The sequence below is a fragment of the Schistocerca piceifrons genome, chromosome 1, assembly GCF_021461385.2.
Source record: "Schistocerca piceifrons isolate TAMUIC-IGC-003096 chromosome 1, iqSchPice1.1, whole genome shotgun sequence".
In the NCBI taxonomy this organism is placed as follows: domain Eukaryota; kingdom Metazoa; phylum Arthropoda; class Insecta; order Orthoptera; family Acrididae; genus Schistocerca; species Schistocerca piceifrons.
This window is the reverse complement of record NC_060138.1, coordinates 650662861-650688853: the sequence shown is the minus strand read 5'-3', so window position 1 is coordinate 650688853 and position 25993 is coordinate 650662861. Positions and strand designations below refer to the sequence as shown.

The window sequence follows — 25993 nt, the reverse complement described above, 5'->3', positions numbered from 1 at the left end:
TTTATTATTACGGCTTCTGCCCGATGATGGAACTTCAGTGTGCCGAAAGATTGTATATTAAGCAACTGTTGTGCAGTTTCATCATTTTATGACATGGACTTGTACAGTTGCGGCTGCCTCATAAGAAGAAATCCTTGTGAATAACCTCAGATAAAATTCGGTTTCATTTATTTTCACTTGGTCTCCTGAGTTCTGTTCTACATTGCAGTCTCTGAGATACATAGATAAAATTGTGACGTTAACAAATAATAATTAATTTGAAAGCAAGATATATAAGCTACTGATTTAATGTAGATTTGGTTTTGCATTTGTTGCTGTTTGAACTGCAGCTTTGAGACAGTACATAAAACAGATATATATAATAGCAGAGAAGGATGTGATCATGCGATTGTGGAAAGAGGTAGAACCAATTCTAAAATTTCTTTTTGCAACAATGTTTGTTCTACAGGAAAGTCACCTCGCAGTTATCATAAATATTGGTATATGCCATTACTTAATACCACATGCTAAGTTTAATAAACAAAGAAACACATTTTTATCATGTTTTGTCAACCAGCTATGTAAAATTTAGTTAATATTACGTAGTTAGGAAGTTACAGTATGATATATGCATTTCACTTGGAAATAAAGTATTTAATCGGTAGATATCCAACATAAAATATCAGTAATTTGTATTGCTTTTCGATTATGGATTATTTTGCTAATATGGAGACGAAAAGCAACTACACTTAAATTTGACAAGTTGTCTTAAAATCTAACCCTGAAGACTGTATGCTGACATGGAATATAATCCTTAAAGTTATATCAGCAGTTAGTGAAAGGAATTTTGTACATCTGTGTTACAACGTTGAAACCGCTTACTTTACCATTTTACACAATTTCATGATTATTTCCGACGTGATAAGTATGCTCAAGCGTGTTGCTCTGTCTGCTTGATCTTTTGTACTTCTCAGTGAAGACTGAAACCTCCACCCCACAGATCCACCTATAGTGTCGCTCCTCCTGGGATCCACACTGAACGCGGACGACATCAAGGAGGGCGACGACGTCTACTTTGAGTGTCAAGTCAGGGCCAACCCACCCTGGCGTAGGCTCTCCTGGCTGCACAACGTAAGTACAGAAAACTAGAAACCAATTCCGTGTTATTTAAGTTTGAACGGCACTTAGTATTACGCAAATTCTATGCGCGATAGAAAACTGTAGATTCTCTAAGGTCTCCTTTCATGTAAGTGGAGCACCAAGGATATCTTTGCTTTTGATACTGTCTGAAAGGACAGATGTTCCTCCTGTCCGTATAATAGCGGCAAGATAATGTTCGTAGAAATTAAATCATCCAGTCATCCAGAAGGACCTGCATACAACTACTCTTGAATAGATATAATTAGTCACTTTTGCAGAAAAAGCCCAGCATGGCTAGGCTGTCCCACGATCCCTTTCCGTATGTGTTATTATGACCCGTATGTCACAACACGACGCTTCTCGACCCACAGTAGCTAACGCGCACTTCGTGGCACATTCCTTACAAATTCCTTTACGTTTCACTGAAAACTAGGTAGCAAAATTACAAAGGGTACTGCTATCTTCAGCGAATCTGGTTGTGAAGTTTATGACATACTAAGTTATAAGTGGCTAGGAGCGCCACTACGTGATTTTTTTCTGTCAGATTCTTCAAGGAACTTACTTCAAAATCACCACAAATTAGAAATCCCTTCCATCTGTCTGACAGATAGGAAAATAATTCATCGAAATTTTCATTAGAATTTCCGAAGAACCTAGCGGACATCTGTGCACTGCAACAATCACAATTTTTTTTCTCAGTGTTACCTCACAAGCACATGGTTCTATATTTCGATCTACACAGAATTTTGTTATTTCTGGTTTTATACTTATCTTAGTTTTTATGAATCTGATAACACCTGCTTTACCCATATTGGATGTGTGTGAATACATCGCAAACCTAAAACCACTTAAATTAAGATGTTCTGTACCTGTGTTATTGTTTTTTGGAAAACAAAAATGAAATCAATTTTTTCCCACCTACTAAGCTCTTGCAAACAAAGTAACAAGTCAGCTACTTTACCTTTTGACCCTCTAACTCTCGTATCCTTGTGAAGCAAGCTGATTTCACTTTTCACTCTATTATGTGACCTACTACGCTTACCGATTTCATTTCCTTTAATACTATTTGTCTGAATTCAGAATTTGACCTTAAGTCGATGTCTCAATCGATCGCAATAACCACAGGCATTTGTCTAAGTCCACTGGCGCGCCCCCTCTCTATTAGTAGAAGCGTTCTTTGTAGTGTGACAGGAAATGCCATCGTAAAACCTGGACTCAGTCTGCAAAGATCTGTTTTAAAACGTGAAAATAACTGCCAGTATGCCTCCTAGTCCTCAAAGCTCGCATTATCAGTATCTGGGTAAGGCAAACTAAGAAGAATGATAAGACATGTGGAAGCCGTGCCATCTGCAGAAGTGACATCCTTCTGACAGTGAATCATGTGTGGTACGAAACTTCAGGATGACAGCTCTACACAGTGAATAGCTTATACACAGAACGAAATCTGATCACAACATGCAATGACCGCCTCATTGCCCTCATGAGAGTAACGGACAATGCTGCTTCGTCCACAGTGTTGCAAGACTGACACTGGCGTGGACCTGACTGCGTTTACGGTTCGACTCCGTATGTTGCGTGCTAGACGGGTGACTCACAGATGTCAGTATTAACTTCCATTCTCCAGAAACCAAAAATACTTCAGCTGGGAGAGGGCATGTGAATGCTTTCGACGGACGTACTGTGCCAAAACATGAGGCAACAGTGAGAGTGCAAAATGAACCTGTCCAGCTGTTATAGCAAACATGTCGACACCACGCAAGACGATATTGTGGTTAAGGCACTGGACCAACATTCGGGAGTCTGGGTTCAAATACCCGTTTGAACATCCAGATTTAGATTTTCCGCACTTTGCCTAAATTGCTTGACACGATTGCCAGGTTGGTCCATTTATTCGCGCGATCTGTTTGTGGTCCTTGCCTAATGTATCATAGTGAAGGAGCGTTAAACACTAATAATGCTTTCTGCCCTAATATAGTTTAGTTCATTATATACCAACGGTAGGTGCGACAGTTTACGATACCACTGCTATCTCCACTGATAGCACTGAACAGCAACCAACACGACAATGAGGATTTCGAGGTAGAGGTATTGAACGTCCTTCAGGACATGGCAGCCATTTCAGATGCACAATACCCGACAATATGTGAGAGTAACGGTGGAGTACAGGTATCTGTGCTATCTTCTTCGCGGAGCAACTCTGCAACTGCATACCAACGTAATGTGTGCATACAGGTACTGAATACATAATGAAATAAAGTAAGTGCACTTGAAACTTAAATTATACGTTATGTGACTCACAAAACATAGTGATTAAAGAAATTAGAGATGAGCAGCCACGTGCCCTGTATTCCCCGTATTAATTGATGTATTAGTAGTTTCCCTCTACACACGAGAACATCGTCAGATATTCATCGTTCTCATGATAACACATTAAAGATTCAAAGATCTGCTCTGCACCATAATCAACGCAAAAACTGCTTGACGATGGTGTTGAGTCCATCTTTCAACCTTTAGCGTGTTGCTGTCAGGAGTCACTCGTCTATATAGTGAAACTGGCAATAAAGCAAATTAATACGCGACATGTGGTGGTTTGTGTCTACGTCAGTTCCTGACACTCGCATGCGGTGCCTGCGTCTGTTACATTATAGAATTTGTTACTTTGCGCAGAACAGCTGTAACATTAAAATACAGTCGGCACACTGTTGACAAATATGAAACTGCACGAACCTGATTGATACTTTCTTTTGGCATACATAAGGCTACGAAAAGCGGACATTTGCTGTATTTCTTGATCCTAGAAGCTTTATCAAAACAAGCTAACATTAAAAAAAAGTCATCCACTCAAGTCCGCGGCCATCTAATCCCTTCTCCTGGATCCCTGAGTAGAGAGTCACTGGAACTCACATGTGGTTGTAGTGTGTCAGCATACACTTCCAACCTTACACCTACTTGCAAACATAGCCCAGGAGGGTGAAATTTGCTCTGTGCGATCAGAAGACTCCCCTCTTATCCGATACAATTTCGTACTTCCTCCATTTCACCGTTAACATTTACCAAGTCGTTCTACGTCTCTTTTTAACCGCTACTGAACGTAGTAAAACACACACCACTAAAGAAAATATCCTTGCTGATATACCATGTGATTATTTCCATCAACTGCACACTCGTACAGTTAGGTCTGTGCGCACTAACATTTGTAGGAAACTACATTTCCATAACTTGAAGCAAGTTAGATATGTAGGCAATGTGTAGACTTGAAGCGACTGATACTTCATAAACCTTAACTTCTTTATAAACTTCTGCATCTGTTAGGAGACATGATACTGTCATGCGACATATTATGTACGTGATTAGTATCGCAAAACTACATTATATTTTTTACGTGTGAGTCACTGCTTGCTACAATCAAGTCTCTGAATGTCGGGTAAGATGATTTCATATTTTTATCTTATGTATATAATTGAGTCTATGTAGAATCCAAGTTTCCGACCTTCAGAATCCTCAGGATAACTTTTTGTTGCAAGAAACTTACATAATTTTGGCACTCTTTTCGGACATTCGCCTATTACTTGGAAACTATGCATACTACTCAAAATGTTACCATTACCAAAACGAAAGAGCATTAAATTTTGTGTCCAATGATCAACTTAAATGTCAGAATCAGTGCAGCCGTTTGGCTGCAATCAGTTGTCAAAGTTCGGTCATTTTTACCAACTTGGCTAAAAAGTCGACTCCAAAGCCTGTAATTAAAAAACGGCTACTCCAAATGAAAAGTGTCAAGTAACCAAAGTTGTAGAGTATGAAATTTCATGTTACAAAAGCATCTGGTTCTTCAGTTTTAGGCATTATTAAGCATTCGCAAAATTGAAAGACCAGCTAATTCCATTTTTTTTAAGTCAAAGTTATTCAACGAAATGAAATTTCCAGTAGGGAGACATAAACCTGTCCCACCTTCCGGTGTAGAGGTATCTATTAATCTACTTCGATTGATATGTCGTAAACAACCGAGGCTGCAATTCCCTCCGTTCCCTTGTTACTGTTTACATTGTTAGCCACGCCCAGTCTTCCTATGTTGTGCAGGGTAGGCGTTCAATACTCCTTGTGTCCTGAACATTTTCCTTTCCTCGTTTGAGTTTACTTTCGCTGTGCGGGCAGTACGTTTAAAATGAGTGCTTCAGATCGTACGGAGGTGTCTTTTATATACGATGGCAATTTGGCAGATGGTGATGTGGGTAAAGTGATTGAAAGGACCGGAAACGCTCTGTAATCCAGCAAATTGCACCACATCGTAATCGGTTTGGGGAGAAATTTTGCAGACTTCCTAAGTAAAGCGAAATATTGTTAATAAAGTGATAAAACTTGAATTAAGAGTATCTGAAAGGCGAGGTGATGACTGAGCTTGAGAAGTAATGAAACATATCGTGATGAGGACCTATGTTCTAAGCTTTTCAATATCATAGGTTTTGTCACAGATTTTTTTCCAACCAGTCAGTGGTGAAGAAAAACAAGTAAGTCCTAGAGCCACACAGATAGATGAAGCAATGGAAATTGTTTCTTCCTACCTTGAAAAATCAGAAGAGTGGCAGTTTGCTTCGCAGGAGTTAAAGGACAATGGATGGCTGGGAGGCAGATGGGGGGGGGGGGGGGGAGATGGAAGAGGAATTTCCTCCTTCCAATTCCTGCAAGACGGCCCCATGCCAACTCAGTCTGCTGTCAAATGAGTTATGGCGATCATTCCCAGGGGTAAAAGACGTTAGGGGAGCTAGGCTCGCCACCCTTCCCCTCCCTGTGCTGCAGGTGAGGAAAGGATGTACTCTAAATACACAGTAGCCCGTTCACGCGTTTGCGCCACTGAGTTGTGATTGTATGCTGTAAAGCTCTTAATTATTACAACATACATCTGCCCACTGAAGCTGTGACAAGAATATCCAGTGTTGTGTGTATCGTGAGACCAAATACATCGCTAACTAAGTATGTCATTCTATTAAAACAACGTCGTGTGCTACATTGTTCAGATACTTATAATGAAGTGTACAACTAATTAAGACGACACCGCAAATTACATAGGTAAGTTTCGTTCCAGTGGTAACTTCCGTACCATAGACCCGTACGTATATCATCTTGTCCACCGTTTCTCCACTATAGACGTGTTCTTGATAACGTTTTCGTTATTTTCTCTGCCCACTCAGCATTAAAGTGCAAGTAAGTTAGTCGTCCCTGTTTCCGGCAAGCCCACAATCACCCACAGCGTCTAGCAAACTTACGGCTAAACTTGCTCAGCGTAATACGGGCTTAAAAGAAGGGCAGTATCTTCACTATAAAAGCTCCTTGACATACTGGTTAATACTAGGAGTGGGGGCGGCGTGCGAGTAAAAGTATCATAGTTGGTGTTTACCAGCAACGCGTCTCATGCCGTAATGCCGTTATTGCATTAACGTGACATCCATATGCGGATCTCTATGATGGATTGAAATGGCACTTGTCCGAAAACACTTCTCTTGCCAATGAGGGTCCACGTATCCATTGCGGTCGAAGGCATTTGCGAATTTTGGACGAGGAAAGTAGATACAATTGCAAACGTGGCACGTATATTGATCGTTCCAGATGTCTTCAAAATTTCGAAGCAGAATAGCCGACACTCACCCACTGAACCAACTCCAATGGGGGCGAATACTGTTACTGGTTTCCACAGCGCACGCAGTACTATCATCATATTGCAAACTGATCAAAGAGAGCTTATACCACGTTCACTACTTGCATAGTCCATGTGTGTGTGTGTGTGTGTGTGTGAGAGAGAGAGAGAGAGAGAGAGAGAGAGAGAGAGAGAGAGAGAGAGACAGAGAGACTGATTCTTTTTCGAACCAACAACGTTGGAGTTATTGTGTGCCATGAGATCTACGAGACACACTTTGCTTTTGCTCTCATGTACGCTAGTCGTTGATGTAGTTCCTCTGTCTTTGCTGTCTGTTACACTGATCTCTGAGGTCATCTCTGAGCGGACACCGCTGAACCTGCGTATACACCATCTCCCTGCAATCACAATCGCTCTTATCTGGTTCACTGGTATAAACTTTGTGAGTTTCAGCCCAATTACTCGAATGCGTGCCTGTAAAACACTTGAAGTTGGTTGTTAGATTACACATACCGTTAACTTGTTCTCATATCGGCTCTCGCAATCGTGAATCTGCTTTTCTAACGCTTAATAAATGAATGACGTCACATGTCATGGTTGGTAGTGTACGTAAAGTGGCTAGTGAGGTTGCAATCAACCTAAATATATCATCCGTTGGATCAGTTTGATCCACAGCCTCGGGTGAATCATATTATCTAATGAATCAATTTCACCCACGACTCGGGCTTTCATTATTATTGTTATTATTATTATTATTGTCCTAGTATAAGCTTTTTATCGCTTCAGCAACATCTATAGGATATTTAGCTTTAGTCATTATATCCCACTGTTTGTTTCTTGTTATATTGTCTTAGTGCAATCACAACGCTGAATTCATTGAATCAACCGAAAGATATCATCTGCTGATCGGTTTCACCCACAGCCTCAGTCGAATATTGACCCAGTAGATAATATCTTTCAGTTGATTCAAAGAATTCAGTGTGGCGATTGCGCCAGGACAGTGAGTGCAGAAAGGAACTATCGGACAAAAAGCGTGGATTCGGATATCTTACACGTCTTACAGAAGCTATAACGAGCTTATACAAGGACACAACAAGTCATAATATCGAAATATGACGATAACAATCTGAAAAAAATAGGATTTCAGCAAGGCTGTAGTCTGTTACCAACTTCATTTAACGCACACATAAAAGATTTGGCTCAGAACTGGAGCCTGGAAGTAAATTCGGATTTACGGATTGATAGAAATAAACATAATAATAACTTTACGTAACAATGAACTACAAAAATCTGTGCATGAACTGCATCATTTAGCATTTTATCAATCTTCCGCAACCACTTGCATAAAATAAATTTTATTTCCTTAACAGGTTTGGGGTCCATAGTGCCCTCCTTGAGAAAGTTATAATTATAGTGTCAGCCATAAGATGCCTGCAGTAATATCCTGCATGCATCTTATAACTGACAAATACAAATAATGCGGTAGTAATAGCCTTCTTAAGAAGGGCACTAACGCTCTGAAACCAGTTGAGGAAATAAAATTTCTTTAATGCAAGTGGTTGCTGATTACTTCGAAAAATTAATCAGTTAGGAAAAAGAGAACATAACCTTCGTATGCAAATAAAGAAAATTACGGCCATGGTTTATCATGGGAAAGGTGGTATGAGTTATGATATGGACATGGATATAAAAAATAAGATTAACAAATTTTACTTAATATGTGAAGAGATAAAACATATCAAAACAAAATACGGAAGGGATAAGAATAAAAATTTCATATAAACACGGCTGCACTTGTACTGGTATATGGAAATGAGTCATGTATCTCTAACAAACATGGTAAAAGTAAACTGTAAGTATCAGAAACGAGAGAAGTATTACCAGCGAAGACCATATAATAACTGAGGATATTGGGAATCAAGTAGGTATTTATAATATTGAAAATTGAACGAAATAAAACATTATGTAAATACCACCAACAAAGAATGATTGAATCACACTTAAGGCCTTGCCATAGCAGTCAAGAGGAAGGTGGGATGTACGAAGACCCAGAACGACGTGGCAATGGAAAACACAGATGGAGCAGGCGCAAGTGCGGAAACCTTGAAATTCAGAAGACGGGGAAGATTAATTTCACTCACATGAAATGAATGGTGACAATCAGAACAAAAATAATGAAGATACCATCTCGTGAAATGATTTGACCGAAGTAATGTTCAGAAAAGTAGTAAATCGGGGCTAGATTCCCAGTTTGGGGCAGTTGTTCGTTAGTCACTACCTACTCGAAACAGAATACCCTGATTCAGTGTGTGCCCCATAATTGCAAAAGCTGAATCATTATTACTGAGTTACTTTCAGATATCTCGACGTTTTCGACCACAGAATTAGTATCCATGGCAGCTTACCTGCTGCAATACAAGTGGTAGTCATCAAGCTTTGCTCTTCCTAAAAACATTTTTTTAAAAACAATAAGTTATTTAATTTTTGTTTGTTCTTGGGTATGTGGCAGCAGTCCTGGTATACTTTGGAAGGCTTGCGCCACAGTACCGTAGCACGCTTCTAGAAGACCCGAAAGGAAGTGGCTTAGCCCATTAAGAAAGTGGGGGTGGGTTGCACCATTTTGTATAGGCTGCATGTTAAGGTTCTGTTGCGCGAGTTTACAAAACGTACCTGGACTGAAGACACTTGTATCGAACTCTTGATTATCAGAGAGCGTATTATCCAGTTTTCAGATTATCCGAACAGAGTTCGGCGATATTTTGGAAAAAATAAGCATCGGAAAACAAAATATTTTGTAGCTGAGACTTATAATTGGACACAGCACCTTTTGTGCAAAGGTAACAGCTGTATTCTGTATATAGTTTGCAGTTTATATGGGTCATGAAGTATATGCACTGCCGTACTGATAGATGTTACGACACGTCATTAGTAATTCATTTGTTCTACTGTGATTAAAATGCAATGTCGAAACGGGTAGGTGTTGTAAAAAACGATGAAATACCTTCGTGTCATGCATTTAAAAATTATTCTGTACTTATTAGAATGAATCTGGTCGTTCAGTATTCACTATCACATATGTGAACCGTGTTTTACCGGCAGATGACGATGCAGCTACCTTCGCTGAAAAATAGTTTCTTTTATAGTAGAGGCATATGCTACTCGTATGACTGAACGATTGAAAGAAATTTCTGCTTGTGAACACATAGATGATGAAATAATTCCCGTGTGATTAAACAGGGATGGATATGAACCAGGACATCAGCAGCTTAGTGACGCAGGTGCAGAGAACAAAGTGTGTCCTGCAGAGGATTAGGGCGGAGACGAGGCGATCGAGAAACTCATCACGCTGGGAAACAACGACAGATTTTCAAGAATGGAAATGGATGTTTCTTATGTATTTTTTACCCCCCCAAAACACGAATACATTATTTGTGTTTCTTAGCACCCACAGATTTTAAAATAATTTTTTTACAATTACTCTTTAATCTTTTACAAAGTGGTAATAGTGCGTGTGACTCATTGTCTGTTGCTCCTAAACAGCACGTTCTTATCAGTCATTAAGAAATGCTTCCTTTTTTTAGCTGTACATTTATGGATGTGAGTAGTGTGATCTAAATATACCTTGTGCTGAGTGTTTCGTTTTGTTTCAGTGGTCAGTTTGTATTAGTGTTTGTAAAATGCCAAGGATATGTTTAAATCACCCAAATAACTTTTGCTGCATCTGTGCGGAGTTCATTATTAAATCATGCAGATGGCATGTGAGACCCGTAGTGAATAAACTGTATGGCATTTATTTCGGGTGCAAGTTAGGTGATCAGCACCGAAAATGGGCACCACATATTCTCTGTATGATCTGTTCGTCTCCCCGTAATGATAGGGTGAAGAAAAATCGTAAAGTTGCAATGTCCTTTGCCATTCCTATGATAAGGAGGGAACCGACAATCACGTAGATGATTGCTATTTCTGCATGTTAAAATAGCGGAGATAAAGGTCAAAGATAGAAAAACGATCAAGTATCACTCCCTGTACCACACTGTCCCCATTCCTTCATACTTGTGGTCATTGGAGAATAAAACCCAGATCGAATCTCGTACGGACGTGGAGAAGGCAAGCTTTGATCACGATTACGAAGGAATGACGCTACATCTCCTGCCACAAAATGATGTGAATGATCTTGTGAGGCCTGAACTTTTGGGTTCACATCTGGAAGAGTGGAATTTACTAGAAAAAGATAATACGGTTGTTTCTTTCGACATCGTCGGGCTGCCTTCACATTATTCTTTGACATGGAAGATTCACTCTGTTATTGCAATGACGTGAATGGACTGTTTAATGCTGTGGGAATGAAACATATCAACGGAATGGCGACTATTCGTTGATGGCTCCAAAACTAGCCTCAAAGCAGTGTTCTTTTCCAATAGCAATGTATATCCTCTGTTCCCATAGCTTATGCCGCTATTTTTAAAGAAACGTGCATAAACATGGTACTTTCGTTGAATAAAATTAAATACAACTGCCACAAATCGCAAATCGGTGGTGATTTCAACGTAACTGGGATACTTTCAGCATTAAAATGTGGGTATGCAAAAGCAATACAGTTTTCTTTGCGAAGGGGATAGCCATGATCGGAAAAGCTATGACAGGCGGATTTTGCCCGCCCGTACACAAATGGAAGCTGGTTGGAGGAACGTAGTAAACGTTGCACTGGTAAATTTAAAAGACATTTTGCAACCACCACTTTGCACAAAACTTGGATATGTGAAGTCGTTCTTTGTTGCAATGGACAAAGGTGGATATGGTTTTATGTACATACGTCAGAAATTCCCTGCGTTCTTCACTCACACTTGGATTCTTTTCCTTCTGATGCTCTTGGACAAGTCTCCGATGAACATGGGGAAATATTTCATCCGACCATATCTATACTGGAACAACGTTACCAGGGGCAACGTGTAAGAAGTATGATTGCTGATTACTGTTGGACACTATTGCTGGATAGTAGTGTCACACATAAGAGGCGCAGCAGAGGTCAAAACATTATTTAGGCATGCATGAAAACATTTCATTAGTATTTCGTGCTTTTCTTTGTGTTGATAAATTAGCATTTAAAAACGAAAACATCCTGTTTAGTCGGCGCGGAGTGGCCGCGCAGTTAAAAGCGTCATGTCACGGGTTGCGCGGCCCCTTCCGCCGGAGGTTAGAGTCCTTCCTCGGGTATGGGTGTGTGTGTTGTTCTTAGCATAAGTTGGTTTAAGTTAGTTTACGTAGTGTGTAAGTGTAGCGATCGATGATCTCAGCAGTTTGATCCCTTAGGAATTCAAACACATCTTGTTTCAACAACACAAAATCCGAATAAAATTAGATAGTGACTAGCACAATTTACACAAAAACTGTGGGTGACGTGAAAAGAAACAATACCAGGAGGCCTTCAGGACTTCAAAATACATAATGGTAACTATTTTGGTGCTAGAAAATTTTATAAAGTAGAATTTTGTAGATCGGTGTTACCATGCACACCGAGACACACAAATGCGTCATTCTGTTGTCTGAGAGTGTCAGCAAAATCGTTTAGTTGTATCGATGGTGGGACTCCCTGGAAAATGAGAACTGTTGTCAGGGAAAAACGTATGAAAAATAGAAAAAGAAAAAAAAACTGGAAGATTATTCCTGGAAGTGCTGAATGCAACTGATATGAAACTGAGCGTGTTTTAAATTTAAATTTGTAAATAAGTTATTCGTTGACAGTGAGTAACTCATGACCAATGAAATGGGCTTTCAATTGTGTAAACTCAGTTAATTGCAAGTTTCGGTAAAACCATGTGTACTTTGTATTACCTGTGCTTTTCAGTTATCCGTGCTGTCCCCAGCTCCCATTAGCCCAGATAATCGGGAGCTTGCTGTTCCTGAAAATAAAAATTTAATTTTTATGTAACATTCCGTTGGTTATTGGAGGAACATAGACATATTAAAGACTTTAATACAGAGCATTAATATTCCACAATCATATTCATTTACTTGATCGTTATGAGTAGGCTTTCGGCTTATTAGCTTATCATCAGATAACAGCTATCAGACGAGTGCCTAAGAAGCCGAAAGAGACTGACTCTGTTTTTTGGCTGTTGTATGTACACGTTCATCAATACCTCTTCTAGGAAACGTAAGTTAGCTACTCCGAACGCTAGGATAAAGTCGTATTAGCGTTGCTCTGTGATCTAGCCTTGTTTAACCGAGGCGACTACGCAACTCAGTGCACAGTTGCCTCGTTGCAGGGCCCGTTGAGTAAGCCTACGACGTGTATCGAATACAGGGGCGGCGTAGCGCTGCCCGGGCTTCCGCCGTGTAATTCCGCACAATTAGCCAACAAGGCGCCTGGCAGGTAGGCAGCCGCACGGCTCGCTGTGCAGCGCGGGCGGCCGCAGGCAGACTGAGCGGCGCGCGTTGGCCGCTGTTCGCAGGACGTGCCGCTGGCGCACAACCCGGCCGAACGCGTGATCCGCAGCAATCAGAGCCTCGTGCTGCAGAAGGTCAGCCGCCAGAACGCCGGTCGCTACGTCTGTGTCGCCTCCAACGGAGAGGGCGAGACTCCATCCAACGTCCTCACGCTCAGGGTCAAGTGTAAGTACACAGTTCATTGCACTTTTCTATGTTAATTGTATATAAATTTCCCAAACTGGGTTTACGTTGAGCGTAATATATAAACTTTCCTCCATAGTATGGCCATTGTCTTTCTCCACCATCATCTACACCCACAAGATTTAAGCCGTAGCACTAACTCTGCATCGGTTTAAAATGCAAAATTTTTCAAAGTGTTTGAAACCCATGCTCTCTTTTGCTTTCTACTTCACTGTATTACCGAAACACATTTCTTTCAACTTGGAAATATCGACACTCCCACACACATACACCTCATACGTTCGATTATCCTACACTTACACATGTTTAGAGGTGTGAAACTACCGTAGGTTACGGTAGACTATCAAAGGTAAGCGCAACCTAAGCTAATTTTTGCAGTAACTTCGTTCAGCTGAGGTCGTGCTCGCGTTACCTGTACGTCAGGTGTGTTGTATATCGATCGGGCATTATCTCAAAACGATCACTTCCTTTACGTACGCAAGTAATGTCTCACTTGGTTCGTCTAAAAACAAAGTTGTGAAGCGTATAACAACTGATTTAGGATATATAAAGGGACGGGTAAGTTTCTGAACAAGTTTTTCTACATAGTTAACCTCCTGTCAATCGTACACGGTATTTCTAACAAAACTGAAAGTCTCAGTGTTCATTCGGGTTTTACTCGAAACAGACTTTTAACGTGAAACAAAGAGGTGTTGTCGGGAAAACAAAGTAAACAATAATATAGATTTATCATGTAGCGCTAAATAACGCAATTTTTTCATCAACTCGATAAAAAACGCAAAACAAAAATATATCAAACATCTCTTCAGTACTTCCTCGAACTTTTATAACGCATGTTATTCATAGATACTCTCCGAATTTATTTATAACGGGGAATTCTTGATTTAGATCATGATCTAATAAATAAAAAATAACAATTGTCTACATATATTTTATGTTCATACATATAAACTGTGCCTACATAAATAATAAATGCTTCGTTTGTTTAGAAGCTTAGAAGTTGCGGAATCAATTTTTGTTACTTATCAAATGCTATTTAAGTTTTCTAAGAACATAAAGTACGTAATGGACTAGTTCCTAATGATGTGCGGTTATAATTATGTGCAAAATAAGCAACCAAGGAAAGAAGAAACAGAAGTTGTCGGCTCCCAGTGTCTTTTAGATATTCGTTTATGTTTCTTTCCTTATCAATGCTACCAGTACTATCGGCAATCTTACTATTTACTACGTTATTTATGTGGTGTACCGAAACCGCCGAACCGAAGTTTTGATAGAGCGCAATTCTACCTAAATAAAGATCATTATGGCCTCTTAATTCAGCCACGCAGGAAAACTGTGAAAGGCAGGATCTGTGGGGTTTTAGACATTTCATTCACTGGTAGAACACACAATTATTTTACACAATTTCACTCCCATAGCAGCCAACTAAACATTTATTTATTTTTTAAATTAATTAAAAGGCCAAGCAGTAAGAAGTTCATTTGAAATTCAATGCCAGTTCAAACAATTTACAGAAAAATTAAAGTTAACTTTAACCTAAGATGACTTAGTATTCTTTAAGGGAAGACACGCCCTATGTAAGTCCCAGAATGTAATAAGGCTAAAGGTATAATAAATGCTGACATAAATCTGAAAAACTGTACGAGAACAGACTAGAACGGCCTTAATTACAAAATGATGAGAGTAAGATATTATCTAAACTTGACTTACTATAAATCCTAAAACCATACCTAAAACAATGCAAAACAATTTAACACCAATATCTAGGCAAGATAATTTTAAATCCTGAAAAATATATCAATTGAAGATTTAACGCACTTTCCAATAACACAAGAACAATCAAGTTGCTACACGTAAGGTATATGTTTGGGTCACAGCACACATCAAAAGTCGTTTGGCATCAAGCTAACGGATACAAATTCAGAATTATTCCAAGTATAAACTTAACTTTAACAGGAACATTAAGTGGTGCGGCCGCGGTTGGAGGAAACAGCGCAAAAGACAGACAGCTGCGAGAGCTGCCGATCGCATCCACTCCAAATGACGTGAACAGCCGGCTAAGCAAGCCGACCAGGTGTAAGTAAATGGGGTCCGATACTAGGTATCACATACCAGGGATTATTAACGACAGTTTCCTGCAGCATAAATAATTTTAATTAGACAGAATTCCACAATCAGCCTTGTCCCAAGTAAATAACTCGTAGGGTAGAATTAATTAACCTGAGCTCTTACCAAAAGCCGTGACAACTTTACTGCCTTTTAACGAGTTAATGAAAAGATTTAGGAAAGCAACTAAAGATATTTGAAAATTAATTTCACCAATAACGTAATAATATCAGAAAAATTTTCCTTTCAAGTAAACCATTGAAGCACTCGCATAACGTTCACAGCTCATCAGTACACACATTAGTCCATTGCGGTTCTGAGAAAAAAGTGTCCTGGAAGAGACTAAAATTTATCTGAGCAACTTAAAGAGAACAGGTGCGTTATGTAATTTCTTAGACAGCATAGGCTTTCAGCATTAGCTTCAAAGAAACCGTAACAAAATCAAATTATAAATAGACCAATAAAAAAGCAAAACAGACGCACAATATCCCATGAATAGTTAATCATCCGTGATAACTGGTAATACTAAACATTTCACTGTGCTTCCTACTGAAAATTTCATGACAAATCATTAACTTTCAAAACTAGAAGAATTAAGGGAAGCGGACAAGAACAAGTAACCCATATACTAATGCACACCGCCAACATTGAAAATAAGTTTTCTTCTGGAACATGGTGCTTTACACTGGCCAAAGGTTTACAAGCATCATGGATACATAATGATAACATATAAAATAAACTGTAATGAGATATCAGCCAACGAATCGGTTCCACATGTCTACCAGATGTTGGAGTCACATTGCCCTTCGAATACCATGGAGACACAGGCATCCATACCCAACAAACAGAAGGAAGACACACCAAAATAACAATGAACACTACTCTGAAATCTGGGCGCTATTCTCATAAATCGCAACACAAACCACGTCGGTACTCGATAACTTACACAGGGTAACATGACCCCAACAATGGTCGCCCGCCAACAGCTAACACCACGGCGAAGAGGTCCCACGTAAAACTCGTTAGAGCTTCGTTCGTCAGCTTAGAGTGCCCGCCAAATCGTCCAACACGCCCGGAGCCGCCAAACGAGGGGGTGCTGCGCTCTAACGGCAACATTTTAGTCACAGAACATATCAATAGTGACGTCGATAAATTGCGAGAAAGCCTCAGCGGCTTATCTATATATACTTGGCACGTAACGTAATACCCCTACCAGGTTATCAAAGCAAAGACGTATCACTAGGGCGTTCCTGCCATTCACTAACTAAACATAAGTATTATCTTCTTAAACAGTTCTAACCTGTCATTCAATTCAAGCAATGTATCAAATCTAACAGCACCTCCATCACGTGCACCGAATCTGCGTTTGTCTCCCTTTATTTGTCTCTTTCTTCTATACTTCCTTTCCGTGATAATATGCTATAGCCAATACCCACACTCGTTTATCGTATCACAATAGTCGCTGCGTACTTGAAGGCTTCACGTAAATTGATGACACAGAGGACCTATTCAGTATCTAATCTATTCCGCTCTCACCAAATCACGTTCCCAAATGCTGTTAACTTCTGAAATACCCATCACCTGGAACACGTCTTCCACAAAACGGTGGAATATACTGTATAGTAGCAACTATAGAAATGCAAATAAAAGCACCCTTTTATAATCATCATAGATTTGTCGATGACATTGTTTTGTTTCCTTAGATTACAAACTACCTTCAATAATCTAAGAGGCTAAAGTTTCTTACGCTAAACTAATTGAAATATATCAGCGGAATGTATTGTTCGAAACGAGTTTGTTTAAAATCTGCATCCACTCATAGAACACAAGGCAATAGAACAATATTTATGTAGGATTTCCGTCCTTGAACACTGTTCAAAAAATGTGTGCCAAGCGCCAATACAAATTTACAGTAATTTTCCACGAGATATGAACTCTGTTGCTAAGAAACTGATGTTTCCAAACGTATAAGTAAGTCGGTGTCCTTTCTCAAGACGAACTCTTTCTTTCCCCAGTTGAGATACCTTAGACCCACTTAAATATGGTATGAGAAAGTGACACAATGAAATGTATGATGTGGTACCCCACACTATTTGTACAGGACTATTAATGCCATTTATTATGTAAATTTAATATGAGTTACCAAACTGAAAAAAGAGTTTTTTTATTGCATCGGGCTACTGAGGACCATGCCGTTTTTCTTTTCTGCTTTCTTTCTTTCCAGTAGTTTGTCGCTCTGTCACTATTTTATTCTCTTCTTTCTTCTGCGCGTGTTACGCCTGTCTCTTTCTTCTGGAAGACAATGAAACTTTTTACTTTTGCTTTGAAATTTTCTGTTTCTCGTATTTATACCTCCGTTGTATTCATTTCCCTCAAATATGCTTTCTTTGATCCACGTCATTAACGTTTTTGGGTTTCTGTCAAGCAAGTTAAAAATCCATTTTTTTATTTTTTTAACTAGCCTTTTTAGGTATCCATGTAATACAACTTGTCTTCCTCATTGTGTCTATTTTCCACTGCCATATTTTTACCCCAAGATTTTCTTGATTATTTTCCTTTCCTTTTTCTTCCATTTCACCTAAGCGTATTTAACGAACAGCAGAAGAGCTGTTGTGTTAACCAGACATCACTAAAATGCAATGAAAGTAACGACTAACTGTTCAACTGGAGCATTATCCTGATTTGAATTTACCACAATATTGTCCTAACATCCCAGACAATTGATTAGAATAAAAAAATGTTTTAGTGTAACTGGAAATTCAACCCTGATGGGAGTGCAATAGTGGAAGAAAAGTTTCAAGAAAATGTATCACTACATTAAAAAATTTTAAGGGTACATTTATGAAAATAGGTATTTCACTTCTCGGTTAGATATAAAGAAGTATTTGTTAGAGGATGAAAGCTGCTATGGAAATATCTCCACAACAACGCAAAAGGCGTTGGATCCCAGCTACTAGAATCACTTTTTGGTCAGAAGCGTATTCTAAAAGATCATTCTTATATGGCCTTCATTAGCGTGAAAAGTTTAGAGGGTGTTGAATTAATGAACAGCATAAAAATTCGATTAAATTATAACAAAAAAACTTTCTGCAGGCCATACAGACTAGGCGCAGAGAAGCAATAGGCGCTAAGCTAGTGAAGGAATAAATATCAGACGCCACTTTCCGCATCCATTACTAAATAAAAAGGAAATAGCATTCCACTGAAAGGAATTAAAAATAATCAACATACTATCTCTCATACGTCATCACAACGTAAAAGGAAAGCGAAAAATTCCTGAAAAAAAATGTACTGCTTATGTTCTGTAAACGCGTTTACGTTCACTGCGCTCCGTAATTGCTAAATATCCTTTAAAAAATTCATTAAGTATCAATATTTACTTGGTATACTGCCATTTAGTGTAGTCCGATGGGAATAAAAGAATTACGTTATAGCGAAATGAATGCAGAACAACGAGTGCTATTTAAAATACTTGAATGAAGTCTCTGTTATCTCACTACAGCAGTTGTATACTCTATACTGCCTGGGTCATTCGTTTTTCGCCGTCAACAATAACACACCCTTAGTCTAGGCACCATGTTCCCTTAATCGTAAAAATTTTTCCAAAGAAAAAATTAGTAACCATATTTTCCACCCACTTGCAGCCGCTATTCCATCACTCGGCAACTATTTTTAATACAGCTATTAAATGGCACGTTTGGAGCTACTAGTTTACTGGGGAATAAGAAAGGGCATGTGCGTCAAATATAGTAGGGCCGCTATACGGTGTGCATCGGCTCCTCTGCTATGCACTTTTTAAATATCGCAAATGAAGTAACACTTTGCTGTGGCACGCTGTCAAGGGTGCACATTTCATGCGTGACTTAGCGAACTCTAAGTGGCGCGGTTAGTCAAGGATTTGTTAAGTCTCAGGTAAGAAGTACATTTAATGCTCCTGTGAATGCTATATGTATCTCAACAGTTACTGATGTGGATAGTACAGTCGACGTTACGAGACCAGGAGGATCAAGGTCGCACGTGTCAGTCTGTTATGTCTGTCGAAGCTTCACCCCTGGCCCTGAATCGTTACCGTATCAGGCAGCAATTGGTCTGTCGTTATTATTCAGTACTCCCGTGCATTTGATTTCGCTTTGTTCCGTGAACTCTTTCCGATTTATAGAAAATTATTAGTGGTACGGAAGAGTAGCTTACTGTCAATAGAATAGTTGTTACTCCATGTTATATTGGTGTGTGGTGGTATCGAATGGGCGTTACATCTCAAATTAAATAAGTAATAGCTAATGTCTTGACGTTTTTCATCAAACTTGCTTATCAGGAAGAAGAACTTATATCAAGCAGCAAAACTGACGACAGAAGCATGAGATGTCTGAGAGATTACCGCAACAAGTTAGCTGCATCTTAGTTTCTCTAGAGTTTGTTAGTGTAAGTGCTCCATTCGCCAGGATAGGGGTATAAATGGGACAGCAGATTTAATAAATAAGTCATCAGCAGAGCTGTGTTAGAATTCTAGTATATAGGTGAGTATCCTTTGGCCATAAACGCCCGTGCCCAATTATAACATAAACGGAGTATGAGCATTTGAGAAACGATCGTTCGTTGTCTCCCAAAGGAAACTGATTTTCAGAAAACTTGACAATGAACACCAATTTAGCATGAAGCGAAGAGGTATAGCTTTATTCAGAGCTAAATTTTGGCAGACTATGCATTTATTTCATTCAGAGGGCAAAAATGCCAGTGGTTTATCTAGACGAAACGTGGGAATCGTAAACAGATTTACAATTTGGCAGGAATCCACGGGAAATGCTGGCTCAAAGTACCTACAGGTACTTCTGTACAGTGTTAATTTGTGGTTTTTGTGACAGATGCAATGGTGATGAGTTTGTAAGAGCTGCAAATACAATATTTTCGGGAGGTAGGGAACATTCTCGGTCCTAATAAGGCGAGCCGCCGGAAAAGGAACCCGGGCCGCAGCATGCTAGTCCTCGCGCGCTGTTGCACACGGAATCTCTCGTAAATAAACTGCGTTCGTAGGTACAGAGTACAATAACGAAATCTCAGAAGCTACCAAAATGAATTTTACCATTCTCTTAACAACTTTTACACCTGAAGTTTCTGCGAGAACATTTTTCGTTACACGTGCAAAACAATTTCACACCTCTTACGGTATTTTATTGATTACCTTGGAATACTTCTATGTTTTAACGATGAAATGTTATTCGCATGTAATATTTTGAAAATGTTCATTCTTTTTCAGGCAGCTTCTGACTTTTTACAGAGGTCGGTGTAAAAAAATATTTGCTTCCAAATTTTTTGGAAGGTTAGGTTTGAATATTTTTCGAAACGATTTGTAAAATTTTTACGTTCCAAAGCATATAAAGATCTTTAAAATTATTTGAAATACTTTAATGAATGGCTGAAGTGGGAATGCGTACAGAACTGGAGTTGGCGTGTAGCGTTTTGTAACTATAAGTAGTGTGTTTACTCTGTGTTACTGTCAGCAAAACTTTATACCAACTGATTGCGCAACGCAACTCCCAGTACCAATAAAGAAATACAGTCATTGTAAAATACATGCAGCCCCTTAGGTACTGAATCCTCTGGCCCTGTTCAAAACTGATAACTTTGATCCCTGTGCACATAACAAATAAATAAAATTGTCTTACCTCTAAAGCAGCAGCAACGGTTGATTGTGTAATTTTCTGCTCTCTCATGAGGAAGAATATAATATACCAGGTACAAGCAGAGCGGGGTGCAATGCTGGCAGTAATACTTTGAAATATACATGAAATTATTTTGGCTTATAAATGAAAACTTTGAAGTAATAATGAATATCTTTTTAAAAAACATATGACCTGGATAGGGAGGCAGTAGTGATATGAGTGACTTCCTAACATTGACTTCTTGACTTGTTTAATAGTATACTTGGATTCGAAGTTAAGTTTGGCTTTTCAAAACATCTGGCAATTGAAATTACATTACTCATAAAAATGTCATTATTTTTACTAAATGAAAACCATTCTTTGTTGACGTAGTCACGAACAATGAGACTCGTGCTGCAATTATTATCTAACATCACTAAATGTATCAAGATAAATCACCAAATTACGTACACCTCTGATACCAAATATCTAACTAGCCTATAAATCAGATCTGTTTACGTACATTCTAGAGTTACTCGACACGGAACTCGCTATCATCAATTATAAGCCAAATCATTTACGCTAACCGGCTGGCAAAGGGAAAGTAATAAAAGATTAACTTCTTTAACTTAACTGCGAGAAGACTTTTGCTTCCACATTTATATTTCCAATAATATATGTACTGGTGAAGCTTCTTTATAATATCAATCCAGTAATACTTTCTTGTACAAAATTTAATCTTACATTTCATTATTTCACCTTACATTCCATTATAAGATCACTTATGATTTTTAACTACCTATTTTACGTGCTGTGTAACACAAAATCTTGGTATGAGAAAATTTCTGCATTATAATCTAACACATTGTGGCTTTACAGAGCACGCCACAAAACTGCCTACCCCATCATCTTTCGCTCACACACTGAAACACACACACTGCTGTGCGCCAAGCGCCTCTCTTCTACAATCTCAGACCAGAAGCAGTATCTTTCGCTCTGCAGTCGTGGAAAGTCAGCAATCCGCTTAATACACCCATCGCAGACATACATCTTATTACAACATAATAGTTTCATTTTAGTTTACATTAGCATCATTACAGTATTCGGGTGCCACATGTAAGTGTACCCCTGTAGACTCCCTTCAAGCGCTACATCGTTTCCTACAGCAATAATGTATTTTTGGAAATTTCACTACCAACTGAAATTTCGATAACTGGCGATGGTGTAACCAGTTGAGACGAAACTGACTTTGTCACCGTGGAGATGACCACAGAGCACACTGCGCTCACAATGGACAATGCTTTTGTGACGCTGCAGACGCGCCGAGGTGCTCCGAGGAGCGCGCAGTGGTGGTGGGCGCGTCGCGCTCGGAGACGCTGGACGTGTGGTGCCGCGTGCAGAGCGACCCGCCGGCGCGCGCCTTCCGCTGGAAGTTCAACAACTCGGGCGAGACGATGGAGGTGGACAGCAAGCACTTCGCCAGCAACGGCAGCCTGTCACTGCTGCGCTACACGGTGCGCTCCGACCTCGACTACGGCACGCTGCTCTGCTGGTCCGACAACGCCGTCGGCGCGCAGGCCGCGCCCTGCGTCTTTCAGGTAGTGGCCGCAGGTAAAACACTGTGCCCTGCATTTTTCAGGTAGTGACTGCAGGTAAACCACTGTGCCCTGTGTCTTTCAGGTAGTGACTGCAGGTAAAACATTGTGCCCTGTGTCTTTCAGGTAGTGACCGCAGGTAAAACACTGTGCACTGCATCTTTCAGGTAGTGATGGCAGGTAAAACACCGCATCATGCGTCTTTCATGTAGTGACCGCAGGTAAAACACTGCGCCCTGCGTATTTCAGGTAGTGGCCCCAGGTAAAACACCGCGCCCTGCATCTTTCAGGTTGTGACTGCAGGTAAAACACTGTGCCCTGCATCTTTCAGGTAGTGCCTGCAGGTAAACCACTGTGCCCTGTGTATTTCAGGTACTATCGGCAGGTAAAACACCGCGCCCTGCGTCTTTCAGGTAGTGACCACAGGTAAAACACCGCACCCTGCGTCTTTCAGGTAGTGACTGCAGGTAAAACACTGCGCCCTGCGTCTTTCAGGTAGTGGCCGCAGGTAAAACACCGCGCCCTGCATCTTTCAGGTTGTGACTGCTGGTAAAACACTGTGCACTGCATCTTTCAGGTAGTGATGGCAGGTAAAACACCGCACCCTGCGTCTTTCATGTAGTGACCGCAGGTAAAACACTGTGCCCTGCATCTTTCGGGTAGTAACTGCAGGTAAAACACCACACCCTGCGTCTTTCAGGTAGTGCCCGTAGGTAAAAAATTGCATCCAGTGTCTCTGAGGCTGCAGCCACTGATAAAATGCAGCACCATGCATCCAGCAGATAGTAGCTGCGGGTAAAAGACCACACTAAACGTCTTTCAGGCAAGGGCCACTGGTAAATCACCACACACTGCCTATTTCAGGTAGTGACTGTAGTTAGAATGACACGCTCTGATTCTTTCAGGTAGTAGCTACTGATAAAACATCACTTTCTGCATATTTCATCTACTGGCTATGAATAAAACACTGTTATCTGTATCTTTTGTGTGGTGGCCACCGGAAAACACCACAGCTTTCTCTTTTCAGATAGTGGCTGCAGACATAATACCGCATCCTGCGTGTGTCAGGCACTGATCCCACGCACTACACACTGATCCAGCTACCGTGCCAGCTAGATGGAGATCTGCTCACTTCAAGTGGTACAAAAACTGAAATGCCTCTTCTCTATAACAACATCGCTGTACTGACACGTTTCACTCCAGTAACACATCACAGCAGCGACCCCTACATAAAGACCAATACCATAACATATCAACGAGCATGAGATTGTCAGTGAATATTGCATCTAATTAGTGATCTATACTTCTTGAGTTACCATGTTACAGCCATAACTGGCAGGGTTAAAAGTCGCACAGCATTGTCCTCAACTCTGTTAAACTCGTAGGACAAAATATCGTCACCTCGAAATTACAATCAGAAGCAGAATTGTCACTGAAGTATAATACTTGACAGTGAAAGCACATTTGTGGCTGGCATCAACGTACAGTCAAAACAGGAATGAAGGCCTCCGAGAGCACAGCCATTTATTCGAAATTCAAACTCTTGGAAAGCTAGTATTCATACACACACTGAATGTTACACAGTATACGAACGTTACAAACATAATACACTTCAAGAAACTTCCAGAAATGATACATTCTAAATAACAAACAATTGCTGATTGGCAGGTTTTAACCGACGAAACACAGCAAGCTACTGTATGCACCATGGCTCATCTCATTGACTCCTCTCCTGATAAACAGCGACCGCTTTATTTAGAAGTTCTCACTGGAGCTGACTACAGCACAACGGATCTTGATCTTCTCAGTGTTTCTCTGTATGATAGCGCTGGTGGATGCTGGCTTTCTGGTCGTGTTGTTACATCCTCTACACTACGATGAGCCTTGAAGATAGCCCTCCCATCGAAACAAAGCCATCGTCAAGTGAGTCATTTGTTTCATTGACCTCACACAGCCGATCTGCGTCTCTGCACTGTAGTAAGGCTTCATACGGTGGTTATGCACGATCACTTGAGCTTTTCTTTCCTTGATAAAGTGTCAGAATCCTTGACTTCATATGTGACGTCTGACAAGAAACGAAGAATACGATACAGCCCAAAGTATAACCTCAGTAACTTTTCTGATAGTCCTTCTTTTCGCACAGGTGTAAAAATCCGTACCAAGTATCTCGGGCTGCACCTTATTGACTGGTGCTTGGCGTTATTTCGCTCTCGAACTTACTCCTGGGCGCCCAGGTTCCGTCTGTATGTGAGCCAGTTCCCTTGCTTGTCATATCATGGTGATTAGGAGTTTCACTTTGTAATACTGAGTAATATTCTAGCAACTGTAACAGTGGAGCAGAGAAATCGGTGGGAATCCCGTACTGTCTTGTTCACTGTGGTGTACGCAAATGTCATTATAGGCAGTATTTATCCCAATCTCTCCCTTCGATATCAACATACATCTAAGGCCTATCTGCCGATTAAGGCGTTCTGTGAGCCAATTCGTCTGTGGATGGCAGATACTTCTCATTGACTTTAGTCTCGATGGGAAAATGTTTTCACAGCCAATCATCATCGCATGTTCCGTGCTTCAAAATGATGACTTCTATAAGGAACTTCGCAATTCCGAATTTTCGGCTGACGGCACGGCTTCAGGTATAGCTTACCTGTTGAGCTAGTTAGAGCAGACGGTCGTCCATCAATTCCCGCCTGCCGATTTAGGGAACCTCCCAAAGAGGAACCTCCCAAAGAGGAACCTCCCAAAGATGTCGATTCCAATCCGATGGAATGGCGCTGCTTCAAATTGGATTGGTACCAGATGTACCGTAGGTAAGTGCGGAAAATGTTTCCACCTTTGGCGTTCTGTACAGTGGCTTAGATTGTGTGTAACGGATCGGAAGATGCCTGGCCAGTGATACATACGTCTGATTCTACATAGGGTCTTCAGGAAACCCCGGCGACCAGATGTTGGAGCGTTGTTGAAATACTTCAGGATAACTGATTATAAATGCACTGAGATGACGAGTAACCATTTCCTACCCGCTAAATCACAGTTCCTCTTGTACAAAGCTCCGTTTATTTTCTGGAATTCACCATTGGTCGGTTCCTCCTCCTTCAAGGCTTCAATAATTTTCAATAGTGCCGGATCATTCCTCTGTTTAGCAGCAATGTAATTTAATGCAGCGTTGACTGAGAGTTCATCTACGTTGCTGTGTTATGTCGAGGGATTCCTTGAAAGACAGTCGGCGTCCTGGTTTGCATCCGCTTCCGTATGCCAGTGTGAAAGTTCAG

General features: G+C 40.2%; 1 protein-coding gene across 1 annotated transcript in view; it reads left to right on the top strand.

The window, feature by feature from the left end:
* The window catches only part of LOC124761130 (neural cell adhesion molecule 2-like), a 228074-nt gene that overhangs the window by 143360 nt on the left and 58721 nt on the right, over positions 1 to 25993 (top strand). The window contains exons 6-8 of the mRNA XM_047249111.1: positions 980 to 1110; positions 13204 to 13363; positions 22444 to 22737. Coding sequence (XP_047105067.1) covers positions 980 to 1110; positions 13204 to 13363; positions 22444 to 22737 — 585 coding nt within the window. The remainder of the gene's footprint in view (positions 1 to 979; positions 1111 to 13203; positions 13364 to 22443; positions 22738 to 25993) is intronic.